The following is a 14,836-nucleotide window of genomic DNA, read 5'->3' as shown; positions in this document are numbered from 1 at the left end:
CGATTTATTAGTATTAATTTTATGTGTGTGAAGGTTTTGCCTGTATGTATGTGTGTGCACCACATGTATGTCTGGTGCCTACAGAGGCCAGGAGAGGGTGTGGATCCTCTGCTACTGGAGTTATGGTGTGAGCTGCTCCATACCAGGAACTAGGAACTGAACTCAGGTCTCCTGCAATCCCACACGGCCAGTGTTCTGAACCACCGAGTCATCTCTCCAGCCCTGAGGTCTACTTTTTGTAATGAATGACTTTATTATTTCTACTCTTTTTCTTAGAGGGGAGTGACACAGGAAGGTAAAGTATTTTTATGAGCTAGGAAAGCTATTTTATTGAAGAGCTCATGTCATTCTTGGACTTAGAAAGGTCACTGTGGTGATATTATGGACAAATATCCAATTTATCAGGACTCTCTGTCCTTTAATTATGGCAAGCGAGTCTCTCTAGGAATGATAAATAAGGAACTTGAAAGTGGGCATTTCTAAACAGGCGATAGGATCTGACTTGTCAGACATTTTCATCGCCAGGGAGAATCCGAGTTCCCAGAAACAAAGCCACGCCTATGTTAAAGAGCACATGGGGCTGACTGATTGATTAGAACTTCCTGGACTGTGGGAAAATAAAAGTTGCAAATTTGGAGCCGAAAATGTCTTGGGCAAACTTTAGTATCCCATTCCCTCCTGATGGATACCACACAGCCTAGGGCTTGCAATGCAGACCAGGCTGGTCTTGAACTCGAGGGACCTTTCTGCTTCTGCCTCCTGAGTTCTAGGATTATAGACAGGCATGTACTACCATGTCTGGCTCCCTGCCTTCTTACGTGAAGCTTTCTGGGATCTTGCAAGCACTCATAAACACCCGACAGCTACAGCAGGTATTTCCCAACTCTGCTGTGTCAAAATGCCTTGACTTACGACTTGTTTTCCTACTATAAAACTCATGGAACCGTTTCCGCACTGGAACATGCTATTGGGATCAACCTGAATCCATGCTGCCGGCCCATGGCCACTCAGGTTTATCTCAATTGTAAAGCATCTCTTAGGTCCCTTTGAGGCGAAAGCTGCCTTTGCAGGGACAGACAGGAGAAATCTCTCTCTTTGCTTACACATCTAACAGTCACTGCGTCCCTATCCTATGTTTAATAAAACAAAAGGGAAAGGTTGCCTCTGGTGAGAAGTGCTGGGAGTGAGAACTAACTGCAAGACGCTCCTGACGGTGACCTGCTTCCTCTGAGGGGCTGCGGGCCCTTTTCAGGGTTTTGCCTCTTGGTAAATGCAGGGTCCTTTGAGACAAATGGCCTCGAGGTCGGATTAGAAGTCAGTTATTAAGCTGAAGGAGTGGAAAAGGAAATGCAGTGAAACTCGTAAAAACAATAGAGCACTTCAAAGCTGGTGTTGATCCAGCAGAGGCCAGGCCACCAATGCCAGGGAACACCGCACCAGGGTTAATAGACCCTGGTCAAAAGGTCTCTGCAAGCACCCATCCTGCCTCCTGTCACTCGGCTCCATTCCTAACAAAACCAACAAACCCGCTTTAGGAATGAGCGCTGGGGCAGCCTGCTGGCCTCCAGAAAGAGGTTGAATGGATGGCTGGACTGCGACTGGAGATCCATCAAAGGACGCAAGTGACACAGGAAGGGCTTAACCCCCTACCAGGAAGACGCATGGATCTGAATCACCCTGAGAAAGAAATTGCTGCTTTCTCCACCCCCTAGATGTTCCTAACAGATCGCTCCCATGTGGCTGGAAAAAAATGCCACAGTGACCCACTCTCAGATTCACCTAGTGTCTCTCTCTGCAGGAACAGAGAACAAACCAAACTGACTCTACTCCACTCTGGTGTGAAACAAAAGAAAAACATAAAATAGAATAAACACAGGAATAAAACATGGCTGGCAAACAGCTGCGAGATGGGGGTTAAGGGTATCTGTTGCCTGCTCAGACAACCTGAGCTTGATCCCTGAGGCCAGCATGGTAGAAGGACAGACAGAACAGACTCTGGCAATTTGTCCCTTGACTGGCACATTCGATGTGCATATTTACTTTTCTGTGTAAATATATATGTTTGCATGTAGCTTTTTTTTTTTTTTTTTTTTTTTTTTTTTTTTTTTTTGGAGCTGGGGACCCGAACCCAGGGCCTTGGGCTTCCTAGGCAAGCGCTCTACCCCTGAGCTAAATCCCCAACCCCTACATGTAGCTTTTCACATTGAAAATGGAGTGTTATAGCAATGATATCCCAAGGGAGTAAAAATAATCTCAATTTTTCAGATAATAGCTCACAGCAAAAGAAAGTAGGAAGCTCCTTAAAGGAAAGGCCAGCAACAGGTCTGGGCCAGATAAAGTTCAACATGGATTTGGGATACTTTGCTCCCCAGAAAGCAAGAAAGCCCTCCTAGAATTACTGGGACATAGGGCTGAAGACATGGTCCAGTAGATAGAGTTAGTGTTGGGCAAGGAATGTGAGGACCTCAGTTCAAACGTCAAATAACCATTTCCAAATACGGTAACCTGTACATGTGTGTGGAGACAGGAGGATCATTGGCATTGCTGGCTGTCAATCTAGTTCAAGGTTCTGTGAGGAGACTGTCTTAGGAGTAAGGGTATGCGTGAAAGAGCAGAACACTTGATAGTCTCTTCTGGCCTTCACCTACATGTGTACCTACAGATAGGCACCTTTTACCACACACTCATGCACACACACACATGCACACACACACACACACACACACACACACACACACACACAGAGGCATGCATGCACGCACATGAACATAGGCACACACAAATAAGGGTTCTTTCCAAAAATGTAGCTAATAAACATATAATGATAGAACTAGATCAAACCCATCATTCTGAACTGACTCAGGCAGAAGTCACTGATGAAAGCTAAAACCACTGGGGAGATGTGGGAACGGGAAGATCATATGCTCCAAAAGTGTTTATAATGGGTAATTTGCCACCATTTTTTGGAAAGCAGCTATGCTCACCACACAACACAAGCACAGTCATCAGTATGACTGGCCTTGTATTATTAATAAGTTTTGGTTGGTTTTGTTTTTGACACGGGGTTTTGCTATATAGCTCAGCTGGCTGGAATTTTATGGCTCAGCTCCCTCAGTGAAAAGTGGAAGATTTTCATTTTTCTGCAGTCAGCATCAATCTTGTCCTTTATTACTTGTGTATTGAGGCAACTCTTTATCCTTCCCTACCGCCAAGGTCATAAAAATATTTTCTCCAGTATTATCTTCTGAAGGTTAGATTCTATTCAGGTTGTTTTTCAAGATAGCTAAGCCTTAAGTTTGAAACTGTTGGAAAATATAAACTGGTCCAGTAGCAAAGCTAAATTTTGCTTCTTCAAGTTTTTCTAGCTTTAAGTAAATTACCTTTCAAGGGCATAAATAACAGAGGATTCCTGCTTTAAACGACACATGATAAAGTACATTTTCCAGGTATTAATAACAGAGGGAAAGGGTCTACAGAGATGACTCAGTGTGCAAAATATTTGCTGTGAAAACACAAGAACTCGGGCCTGGGTGCCCAGGACCCAGGTAAAAGCTGGGTATGGTGGTCACAGCCAATAACCCCAGTGGATGAGACACTCGGACCCTGGCTTGCTGGCCTTGGGGAACCCAGAATGGCAAGCTACAGGGTCACTGCTGGATTCTGTGCAGAGCAACAGAGGAAGATGTATCACTTGTTGTTGATCACACACACACACACACACACACACACAGACACACACACACACACACACACACCGAGAGAGAGAGAGAGAGAGAGAGAGAGAGAGAGAGAGAGAGAGAGAGAGAGAGAGAGAGTCACATTCTCTTACGTGAGTAAACACAGGGTCCTTGAGCTCTTCAAAACTGTCGCTTGGGGTCCATGCTTCAGCAAACTGCAGAAAACCCCACTTTTCTTTGTCGTCTTCTGTAGCCTGGAGTTTCTCCTTTCTGCCGTTCAGTGTGCTCCCTGTGACCTGCGCCTGTGAGACAGAAACACGAAGCACTTGCCTCAGTCATGCCACAGCTGGCACGTGTTCATCAGTACCTTGACTTTAAACTGAGGTCTTAAAGTTACCCACGGAGAAAACATTACAACTTCTACAGATCATGCTTTGGTAGTACGGTTATTCAAAATTACAATTTTGTTTCTTGAATGGCCATCTGATGCAGCCCTGACCCTCAGCGGCTGCAGAATTCAGGAGAGCAGGCCTTGCACCTTGCCTAGCAACACAGAAGAGCTGGCCCACGGTGAAGGCACAGGTGAGCTGGCCCCAAGGGCACGAGAGCCAGAGAACTGACCATGCTCCTTGCTGGCTACAGCATTGCGTGAGCTAGCAGGGCAGTGCCACAGAGCTTACCTTGGTGGGTGTGGATGTGGGTGCAGGAGAACTGGAGAGCCGACCAAGTCAGCTACCACCCAAGCCCAGATCCAGGACTCTGAGTTGCTAAACCCCCAAAACTACCTCATCTGTGAACTGCTGGAGCATGGGAAAGGGCTGGTCTTGCAGACCCAAAGCTTCAGGAGCTCCATGACACAGGGCAACAACAGGATATCTGAGAGGAGTCCTGCTGAGGAGTCAGTACTGATACTGTAGCAGAAGCCAGAGACCCTGGACCAGACCAATGACTCATGGCAACATTTGCAAGTAAAGAAGTGTGGACAAAGGGTACACAGTGGGACACACTGTGACATACTACAGCTTCCATGATGAGATGCGTTTTCATACTCTGTTTTGTATTTTTGGTTTTTGTTTTCTTTTGGAGGTAGGTTACAATGAATCGATGAAAAGTTAAAAAGAAAACCCCAAAATCAAAATTACAATGTAATTACCAAACGTTTAGGGGAGATTTAATGGAAATATTATAGGACATTCACTTTCCTCATGAAATCTTTATTTTAATGTTTATATACTTAAGAATTTTCCATAAACAGGATTGGTCAATATGTATGTATTTATAATAACTGCTCAGAACTCACTGCAAAAGAGTGCTTATCTGAGCCCCCGGCCCATGTGGAAATCTTTACTCTTTGTGTGATGTTAGGAAGCAGCATCTTTGGGAAGTGATTAAGTCATGAAGGTGGGGTCCACTTCCACGGGACTGGTGACAGGATGCATTGCTACCTATTCCTATGGTATTTTGTGGCAGCAGCTCACATTTCTTAGAAATGGGGCTGGAGGTGTGGGAGGTTTACAAAGTAGGCAATAGGCAGAGGCTGGAAGCTTTAGTGTGCACGCTGGGTGATCCCCCGAATGGAACTCTAAAGGTAATTCAAGGCAACAAGGAGCACAGCAGAGAGCATCTCTCTCTTCTTAAAGAACGGCCACATGATCCTGAACAGAATGCTGCTGGGACAGAGACTACAAAGGCCACTCATCCAAGTGACGATTCAGATGAAAGTGTAGAGCATGCTATTGGAAACTGGAGGAAAGGTCACTTTGTTCAAAAGCCAAGGACTTAACCGCATGGGCAATGTTCTAGTTATTTCTGGATGAGTTTGCAGGCAATGAAACTGTATCTTGCTGTGACTTCTGAGGATTTGCTGCAGGAGCAGCATGGCTCCTTCTGACCATGTGTGGTACAAGCGGGAAGAGAGAAATACAGACGGAACTGTGAGGCAAAAAGGAACAATTTAAATTTTGGGAAATTCTTAGCTCATCAAGACTGAGCTGATGAGAAGAAATGTTTTGAAGACAACACTGGGGTGTATCCACGTGGATACGATGTAACAGTCAGCACTGACGTGAACTGCAAACTCATCCCTAACTTAAACAGAGTGAGCAGCAGACGGGAGTGCAGCAGTAGAAACAGTGCGAGCTGGGGGGGAAACAATCTCAGACAAGATGGCAGAGTGAGGGCGGCCTGTCAGCCTTCTTGAGCTGCATGGAACTGGAGCACAGCATGACTTGGCCAGAATACAAAACAAGGAGAGAGAGGGGGGGGGGGGGACAAGGGCAGTTCAGGGATCACCAAGTGCCACTCGGGACACAGGCACTGGCAGGGTGGCGGGGCGTTGTGACACACCTGCTTTCGAGTGGTTTTCACGTGGGAGCTGCAGGGCGTGGGGCGCCTACTGCAGCTCTGTAGCTGTGATCTCTCTCCACCCTGACAGAGCCTGAAAGCCGAGGCGGGCAGAGCCACTGCACCTGTATGGCCAGTGCCTAGCGGAGACAGGCGGACATTTCCATCCCGGTGGATCTATGTGGCGTGCAGTACAGTATAGGGCCAACGAGGATTAATAGTAGGCTTTGATACCTTGCTCAACTTGCCCTGTGAGGCTTAAGAATTGTCTGGGATGAGCTAGTCCTTCCTCCTTTCCTTTTTCTTTCCCTGGGAGTGTGAATGAGACGTCTCCCCAGTTGTAGTTTGGAAGCATGTAATGTAGTTGGCTCCTCTGAGTCACAACTGGAGAGGAACTTCACCTCCAGATGAGTCTTAGCCATATCTGATTTAGGTAATATTTAGATCAGATATTAAAGTTTGGTAGAGTGCGTGAGTACAGTTTGTGCATAGAAGCTCATGAATTTTATGTGGACAGATAACGGTTGGCTTTACAACTTGACACAACTTAGAATTACCTGGGTCGGGGACTGCCTCGATCAGGTTGCCGTGGGCATGTGTGTGAGGCTTGTATTCTAAGTGGGTGGCACTATTCATGGCTGGGCTCCGAATGTGATAAAAGTGAAAAAACCGGGGCTCGACAGTAAGCGTGCGTTCATTTCTCTCTGTCCTTGACTGTGGGTATGACTGGACTGCTGTTTCATGCTCCTGCCTTGCTCCCCTCAGTGACTGACTGTAACCTCGAGTTATTTATGAGCTGAATAAGCCCTTTCTCCCTTAAGTTGTCTTTTTCTTAAAAAAAAAAAAAAATCAGGCCAACAGAAATGAAACTAGGACAAGATGGAATAAAAGTTTACAGACTAAAAATGTATGACTCTCCAAACTCCATATACGGAAACTCTAACAACGGATGTGACGGTATCAGGAGGAGACTATTAGTTATGGTACAGTCACGACTAATGTGACTTTGGGAGGAAAGGATTATTCCATTATCAAAGGAAGCCAGGACAGAAACTCAAACAGGGCAGAACCTAGAGTCAGGAGCTGATGCAGAGGCCATGGAGGGTGCTGCTTATTGGCTTGCTCATCATAGCTTGCTCAGCCTGCTTTCTTATAGAACTCAGGACCACCACCCTAGAAATGGTACCACCCACCATAGGCCGGGCCTTCCCACGTCAATAACAAAATAAGAAAATGCCCTACGGCCTGCCTGCAGCAGGTCTTATGGAAGCACTTTTGCAATCGTGGCTCCCTCTCTCTGATTACTAACTTGTGTCAAGATGACACAAACCTAGCCAGCACAATACCTCACAAATGAGATCACTGCCCTTACAAAAGGAGAGCATGAGGATCCAACAAGAAGTCCTGCTGGCTCCGCGATGTCACCTCGCATCCTCCAGAACCGGGAGGAACACGATTCCATTTACATGCACCACCGTGGCATAGTATTAGTTATAGCATCCCCAGTGACTAAGGAATCCTGCTCTTAGTCAGGCCTTGTCTATAAGCATCCTTCAGTGCTGGGAAAAGAGACCTCTGAGGAGAGGGGACAGGCTGTGTTAACGTTGCTGAACATGCAAGAATCGTTCTGGGAAAGGTTCAGTGCTTCCAAAGTTAGGTTCCAGTGATCTTAGTCTTGCTTCAGAAGCAGTGGGAGTGGCTGTGAAAACCCTTGGGAAGCGTGTATGAGCCTCGTGCGAGGCAGAGTTCAGTCAGCACATGAGGAAAGTAGGAAGAATACAAAAGGAACAGAAAAAGGGCTTCCATGGTAGCTAGAGATGGTTTGGGAGTTAGTTCTTGCAGAAGACCCAAGGTTGGTTCCGTGGACCCACTGTCCCTGTAACTCCAGCTCCAGGGACCTAATGCCTTTGGCTGGCCTTCATGGACACCTACACTCACTGTACAAACCCCCGAGTGGACATGCACACACGAAGTTATAAATAAATCTTCATTAAAAAAAAAAAGAAAAAGGGCTTGGGGAAAAATGCTTGGAAACTGGTGCCTTGGAATGGCAGGGCATGGCAGGAAGTGAAGTACTAAGTGCCCTATGATCTTAATCTCCTCTATGTTACGTGGCATACTTAGGTGTCCTTTGCTTGCCCTCATCAAAACTCAGCCTACTAATTGATGAGTGCACACACAGGCTATAATAAAGATGGGGTTAAAACTCAAGCACTACCTTTCGATTCAGCATCGCCCACATGAGGCTGTCCAGAGTTCCGTTTGCAATCAGGTAGTGAATATTCACAGAACTGCACTGCCCAATTCGGTGAGCACGGTCTTCAGCCTGTTTGATATGTCCAGGGTCCCAGAACAACTCAGCAAAGACAACGTGACTCGCGGCGGTAAACGTTAAACCCTAAGCAAAACAAAGTGAATGAGACACAAATAAGTTGAGTGTGAGACGTGCACACGTAGCATGAGACTCCCACGTGAGAAATCCCTCCTGGACACGTTAGACGGAGCGAAGATAAGTGTTCTAGTCGGCTTTAACTGTCAACTTGATAGCTTAGAGTCATCTGAGAAGGGAGTGGACAACTGGCTCAGGCCGGCCTGGTCTGTGGGGGATCATCTTGATTGTTGATTGATACAAGAGCGCTCAGCCTACCGTGGGCAGCTTCATTCCCTAGGCAGGTGGTTCTGGGCTCTGTATGAAAGCTAGCTGAGCATGAGTGACCAGGCAGTGAAGTGTTTCTGCTTCACGTCCTGCTTGAGTTTCTGGACTGACTTTCCACAATGATGGGATCATAACTTGTAATCTGAAATAAATCCTTTCTTAAATAAATCCTTTCTTTTTCTAAATCGCTCCTGTAAATCTGTTGCTGGATAAAAAGCGTTTTTATCACAGCAACAGAGATGAAACTAGTACAGTAAAAAAAACATTTTTTTTAAAGTAAGTCACGCATCTTAAGACAAATTAGAAAGATTTAACTCATGACCAACAAATGAAAATTACGTATTTCAAGATACTCAAGTGAACTATAGGAAACCATATCAGAAGGACATTTCAACAGGCAGGTTGATGGGTACTGTATATAAAAACAAAACCACTTTATCCTCTGATGAAGAGTTACTCGCTTTATTGCTAGAAAACCTAACATTGTAGAAGAGAATATAATTTGTAAAACTTGGTATCCATGGCAACCAGGCATCAAGCAGTGACAAGTTCTTCATTTAATTCAAACCACTTGCTGGAAGGTGAGAGAGGCAGTGTCCTCCCATTCAACCTCCCAGGCTATTACTCCAAGCCACTGAAGTCTAGTGTCTCTGTCTGTCTGCCATGCATCTGCTGCATTCTCTGCACGCCTGGCTTTTGTGTGACCGTGAAATACTGGGGCAGAAAAGCCTTGTTTTATAACCAATACGTGAAATACAGCAAGCTGCTCGGATGAGAGTGTGTCAAGATGCATCCCCTCTAGGATTGTGGGCTGGGTGAGCTTTTGAAGTACGCATAACTGTGGGCACAAAAAGTCACTGTGTGAGCAGTGGAGGAAAAGTCCGCCTTGCTTTAGAAATGTAGTTTAATCCATGGTGTTCACAGGCACTGCAGCTTCTGTGAGGAGGGCACTTTTGAGAGTGTTATGCTATCAGTTTTACTTTAACTTAAAGTAGTTTGTGTTATAACAAAATCACATGATCATTCATTAAGAAGGGCAACAAATTCCTTGAAAACTAGCCACTTCACAAAACAGGCTAGAAGCAATAAAAACCAGGGTAGAACTAAACACAATATTAAACTTGGGTTTAGGACTCCAGAGCCATACTAGAAGTAATACTGAAAAAATAAGTCATATTATCAGAGGGATACTGCTAACCTTGTAAAAAGCATCCGACCAGGGCCAGGAAGACAGATCAGTCAGGAAAGTGCTGCCGTGCAAATGTGAGGACCTGAGTTCTTCTCTCTGAACCCACAGAAAAAGCTGAGTGTGGTGGAGTGCACTTATAATCCTAGCACTTAGGAGGTGGAGATGGGCAGATTCCTGGGACCCACTGCCTGACAGTCTAGCTAACTGATGGGCCTCAGGTCTCAGTAAGAGACCTTACCATAGTGATGCACACCTTTAATCCCAGCACTCAGGGAGCAGAGGCAGGCAGAAGTCTGTGAGTACAAGGCCAGCCTGGTCTACATAGTGAGTTCCAGGACAGAGAGAGCTACATAGAGACTCTCTTAAAACCCTCCAAACAAATGAACAAACAAACAAACACAGGTAGATGATTCCTGAGTTACAATTCTCGACCCCTGAGACTCACATTTGGCCTCCACATGCATGTACGTGCACACACATACACATAGGCATGCACGTGTATATATGACCATGCTCAAGATCACTATCATTCTAAGGAATGGTCAATCTATAATAGGAGATGTTTCCTTTGTCCTAATGAGGGTCAGTCTTCACATACACAAGTGTTGATTTATGTAAGAGCTTCAGGAACACAACCTTGAATAAAATATGAGTGTCCTGAAAGTCTTAATTTCAAGATGTCATTTACTTTTAATCATGTTTTAAGCTTTCCTGGTTTCATCTTACTTATCCTGTCTCTTGACAGAAACATTTACTCCATTTCTAATTTTAGGTTCTTGGTAGTGTTGTCTATGGCTGGAATATTCTAACCAACACATAGGTCAGATTTTAGATCCTTTAATCCAACATTAAGGAGGTGAAGAGACAGCTCCTAGTGGGTCCCTAAGCTGTTTCATCCTCATAGTTTCTCTACATACAGCATTTTCTAGGCCTCAACTTGCTGGGTAAAAACCGATCTTGATACAAACCATGGACGTATGTATGCTCCGGTGCAATCATTCCCCTGCCTCAATGTTAAATGGCCTGGCTTAGACATTCACATCTAAATATTTTAGGATGAGGCTGAAGCCCAAAAGGGTCCCTTTTTACATAGTTTGACTACAACTGCCCTAATTTATAAAACATCTACCCTTCTCAGACCTTTTCAACATGACACCCGACTGTCGGTGGCAACCTGGCCGTGATAGTTTGACGTAGAATGGAGTCACTGGTGCTTGAAAAAGCCATGCGGTTCCCACTTAAGATCTCGGTCTGGTGGTTGTGGGTCAAGATGTAAGCTTCCAGCTGCTGCTACAGTACCGTGCCTGCTTGCTTGCTCCCTGCCATCATGGTCTTGGGTTCTAACCCTCTGGAACCATAAGTTCCAAATTAAATGCCCCTCCACACACACACACACACACACACACACACACACACACACACACACACACACACACACTCACACTCACACTCTTCTACTTTATAAACTGTCTTGGTCATTTGAGGGGGGAATGTGAGTTGCCCTCCTAGCTCCTTGCTTGGAGGCCAGGTGTGGTGGTGCAAACCTTTAACCTCGGTGTTTAGGAGGCAGAGGGGGTGGGTCTGCCAGCCTGGTTTACTAACTGAGCTCCAAGGCAGCCAGGGAGGTCACAGAGAAATAAAAAGCAAAATTCTGTTAGAAGCCAGATGTGGTGGGGCACGCCTTTAATCCTAGCAATCTGAGAGGAAGAGACAGGCAGATCTCTGTGAGCCAAGGCCAGCCTGGCCTCCAAAGTAAGCTCCAGGTCTGCCAGAGACATAACAAAGTGAGACGTTATTTCAAGAATCAAGCAAGCAAACACACAAACCAAACCATACTGCCTGAAAAGATGTGGTCCTAAGGAATCTGTGCAACTCTTACTGCGAGATCTGGAAGAATCTGCATGAGAAAACTACATTAATCAACCGTGTGGGTGTGTGTACAGAGGTCAGAGGACACCTGAGTTACTTACTCTTCTTCGGTTAGGGTGGCCACTGGTAGGATGGTCCATTCCCGGTGGCTGACTCCACTCATGTGCACATGGGCAGCACCGATTAGACTCAATGGGTTATTTAAAAAAAGAAAAAAAAAGAAGCAAAGTTGGGAGGGAGAAGTGTGAGGGACGCCAAAGAGAGTGGGTAAGCAGTGGGCTCCATACATACATGAAATTTTCAAAGAGTAAAAACAACAGGCTGCCCTCTATTGTATTTTCGAGCATCCTTAAGCAGAAAGAATACGTAGTATAATAGACATCAAGATATAAAATGACAATTTTATAAAACAAAGAGTTAAGGGACCTTTTGTTACATCATGACACTTTCTTATCTAACAGAGACTCGAGTCTCTTACCTGGCCAGCAGCCTGAATGCTCAGGATAGCCACACGAGTATCGGGGTCCTTCTGAAACTGATTGACCAGATGGATTCTTTCTGAGGACGGAACACTTCCATCTATCCTGATGTAGCGAGCCTAGCATCAACAAGGGACACAGCGAAGTTAGACAGGCCCTGTGCAGCCTTACTTTATCTATTCTATACCTCGTTTTTATAGTCATATAAAGATGCAAGCTGGGTAGAATGGTATATCAGCAAATGTTATACAGGAAGACTCTTAATAACATATAACAACTTCTTAATAAAAACTTTTATTATTGAGTGGGTGTGCATACACACATGTGTGTACATGCATAAGTGCCATGGTGTATATATGGACATTAGAGGACAACTATCAGTTGTTTCTCTCCTGCCATCATGTGGGTTTCAGAGACTGAACTCAAGTTAACAGGGACGGTGACAAGATCCTTTACCTGCTCAACTCTCTTGCCCACCCCAGTTTTTGACTTTTTTAACCTACGTCAAGATAGGCTGTATATGTAATATACCTCAATACCACTGTGGTGTTTGAATAAGAATGGTCTGCACAGACGCACATATCTGACTGCTTGGTCCCTGGTTGGTGGAACCGTTTAAGGCTTGGGGTGTGGCCATGTAGGAAGTGATGTGTCACTGGGGGTGGGTTTGGAGGTTTCCTAAGCCCATGGCATTCCCAGTTAGTTCTCTCTTTGCCTCATGGTGTTTGCCTTGACATGTAACTTCTTGGCAATTGCTCTAGCACCATGCCTGCCTGCTGCCATGCTCCATGCTATGATGGTCACAGACTCATCGCCCTCTGGCACCACAAGCCCAATAATTTTTTTTTTTTTTTTTTTTGCATAAGTTGCCTTGGTCATGGTATCTTCACATAGCAATAGAAAAGTAACTTGGACAACCACCAATGCCAGAAACAATTGCTTTTATGCAACAGGAGTCCTATAAATACTTTTTAATTAAGCAAATGTTTCTTCATTCTAACAAGTCAATTCATAACCTGTAGGCAGTCGATAAGAGTAACTTTAGGGTCACGGGATCAGTTACTGCAGGGTAAAACCAAAGCCAGATGAGCGAGAAAAGGGAGATGACTTGGCTCTGGTATCGGACGTACAGAGAGTGGTGCAGTATTTATGAAATATAACCGAGTATTAACTGGGAAGTAATGTTCTAAATCTGCCACTCAGGACGTCTTCTTTCCACATTATCAAACTTGAAAGAAGCATAAGACGATTGTATCCACTGAAGTGAGGAAAGGAGACACCCACACACACCTTTACAAAACGGAGAATCATTAAGTGTTAAACTGAACAGACGCTGTCTTCAAGAACAATTTAAGCTGTGAAGAGTCATGTGTTAGAAAATAGCTAAAAAGAACTAACTCAGCCTCATAAAAATAAGTTAAGCCCTAAATTCCAACTCATCTTATTCAAGTAAGTATAGACTCTATGAAAAAGAAACCACCAGAAAGTTAAGGGAAATATGAACATTTACTTTAAAAGAAGATTATCCAAGTATCATTAAATATTTCGTTTTCTTTTTTGAACCTATGTGCCTGTTCATATGTGTGAGTGCAGGTCAGTGTTTGCCGCAGTGTGGAAGTTGGAAGTGGACTACAGAGAGCAGCCTGAAGGGACGGTGTCCTTGCCTTCCACCTTGTTTGAGGCAGGGTCTCTAGTCTTTCTGCTGTGGCACAGGAAGCCTAGAACTCATAGCCTATGAGCATTCAAGGATCCTCCTGTCTCTGCTTCCCATCTCACGACAGAAGTCCTGGCACTGCCACACCTTGGTTCTTAATCTTGCACAGCAAGCATTTGACTCAGAGTCTGCTCTCTAGCCCAAAATTACTAACTTACTTTCTTCACAAAGCACACATCACCTGACCAATGACTCTGTACCTTTACAGATTATAAAATCCTCTCAGGATCTTTCTAAACAAAACACATGGTTAGAGTAGGGAGAGGTGGGGCAAAACTCTCCTCCCTCGGTGAATATCTGCATTTTTAACTCTGAAGCTGGGTGAGATTTCAACCCTCCACTGGAATGGCTGAGAGGAAAACAAGTGGACCACTGCGCCTGGATCAGAATCCAGGAATTTTAACACAAAATACATTCAGAATAGGAGAATAATATGAATCTCTTTTTCTTGTCAATGATTTAAAAATTAGTTGTAAGGTTACTGAAGTCTTTCTCAGATCATGAAAATCTAGGACAAAGACCCTTACACATTGTGGCATCACACTGTGCTAAGTCATGAATCCCTCTCTGAAGGACACCAGAACGTAGGAACACACCAGTTAATACCTCATCCTGACTCTGAAACGACCTGTTCTGGCTGCATCACTCCCATGTACAAGGTCACACTGCTTGCCAGAAATTTTACATGGCTGCCTCTGAATACCTGTGCAATCCCCAAGCACTCACAGGACAGATGGCAAAACTTTGAAATGGACAGTGGGAGACGCCATCACTGATGTGAATCCTGGAAACTGAGGTGGATCTCAGAGGATTCAGGGAGGATCACCGAGCATGGCCTAGTTACCTGAACTGGCCAGCTATGTGGTCGTGCACTTGAATGTGTCTGTGCTCACTCTTCCTGACAATTTC

General features: G+C 44.9%; 1 protein-coding gene across 1 annotated transcript in view; it reads right to left on the bottom strand.

Moving 5' to 3' along the window:
* The window catches only part of Zranb3 (zinc finger RANBP2-type containing 3), an 84,179-nt gene that overhangs the window by 28,256 nt on the left and 41,087 nt on the right, over nucleotides 1-14,836 (bottom strand). The window contains exons 7-9 of the mRNA XM_032915547.1: nucleotides 12,213-12,332; nucleotides 8,239-8,418; nucleotides 3,830-3,979 (exon numbers count right to left, since the gene is read on the bottom strand). Of these exons, the coding sequence (XP_032771438.1) occupies nucleotides 3,830-3,979; nucleotides 8,239-8,418; nucleotides 12,213-12,332 (450 nt within the window). The remainder of the gene's footprint in view (nucleotides 1-3,829; nucleotides 3,980-8,238; nucleotides 8,419-12,212; nucleotides 12,333-14,836) is intronic.

The sequence above is a fragment of the Rattus rattus genome, chromosome 10 (genome assembly GCF_011064425.1).
Source record: "Rattus rattus isolate New Zealand chromosome 10, Rrattus_CSIRO_v1, whole genome shotgun sequence".
NCBI lineage: Eukaryota > Metazoa > Chordata > Mammalia > Rodentia > Muridae > Rattus > Rattus rattus.
The sequence above is the reverse complement of the archived record's forward strand: the minus strand, read 5'-3'. Positions and strand labels throughout refer to the sequence as shown.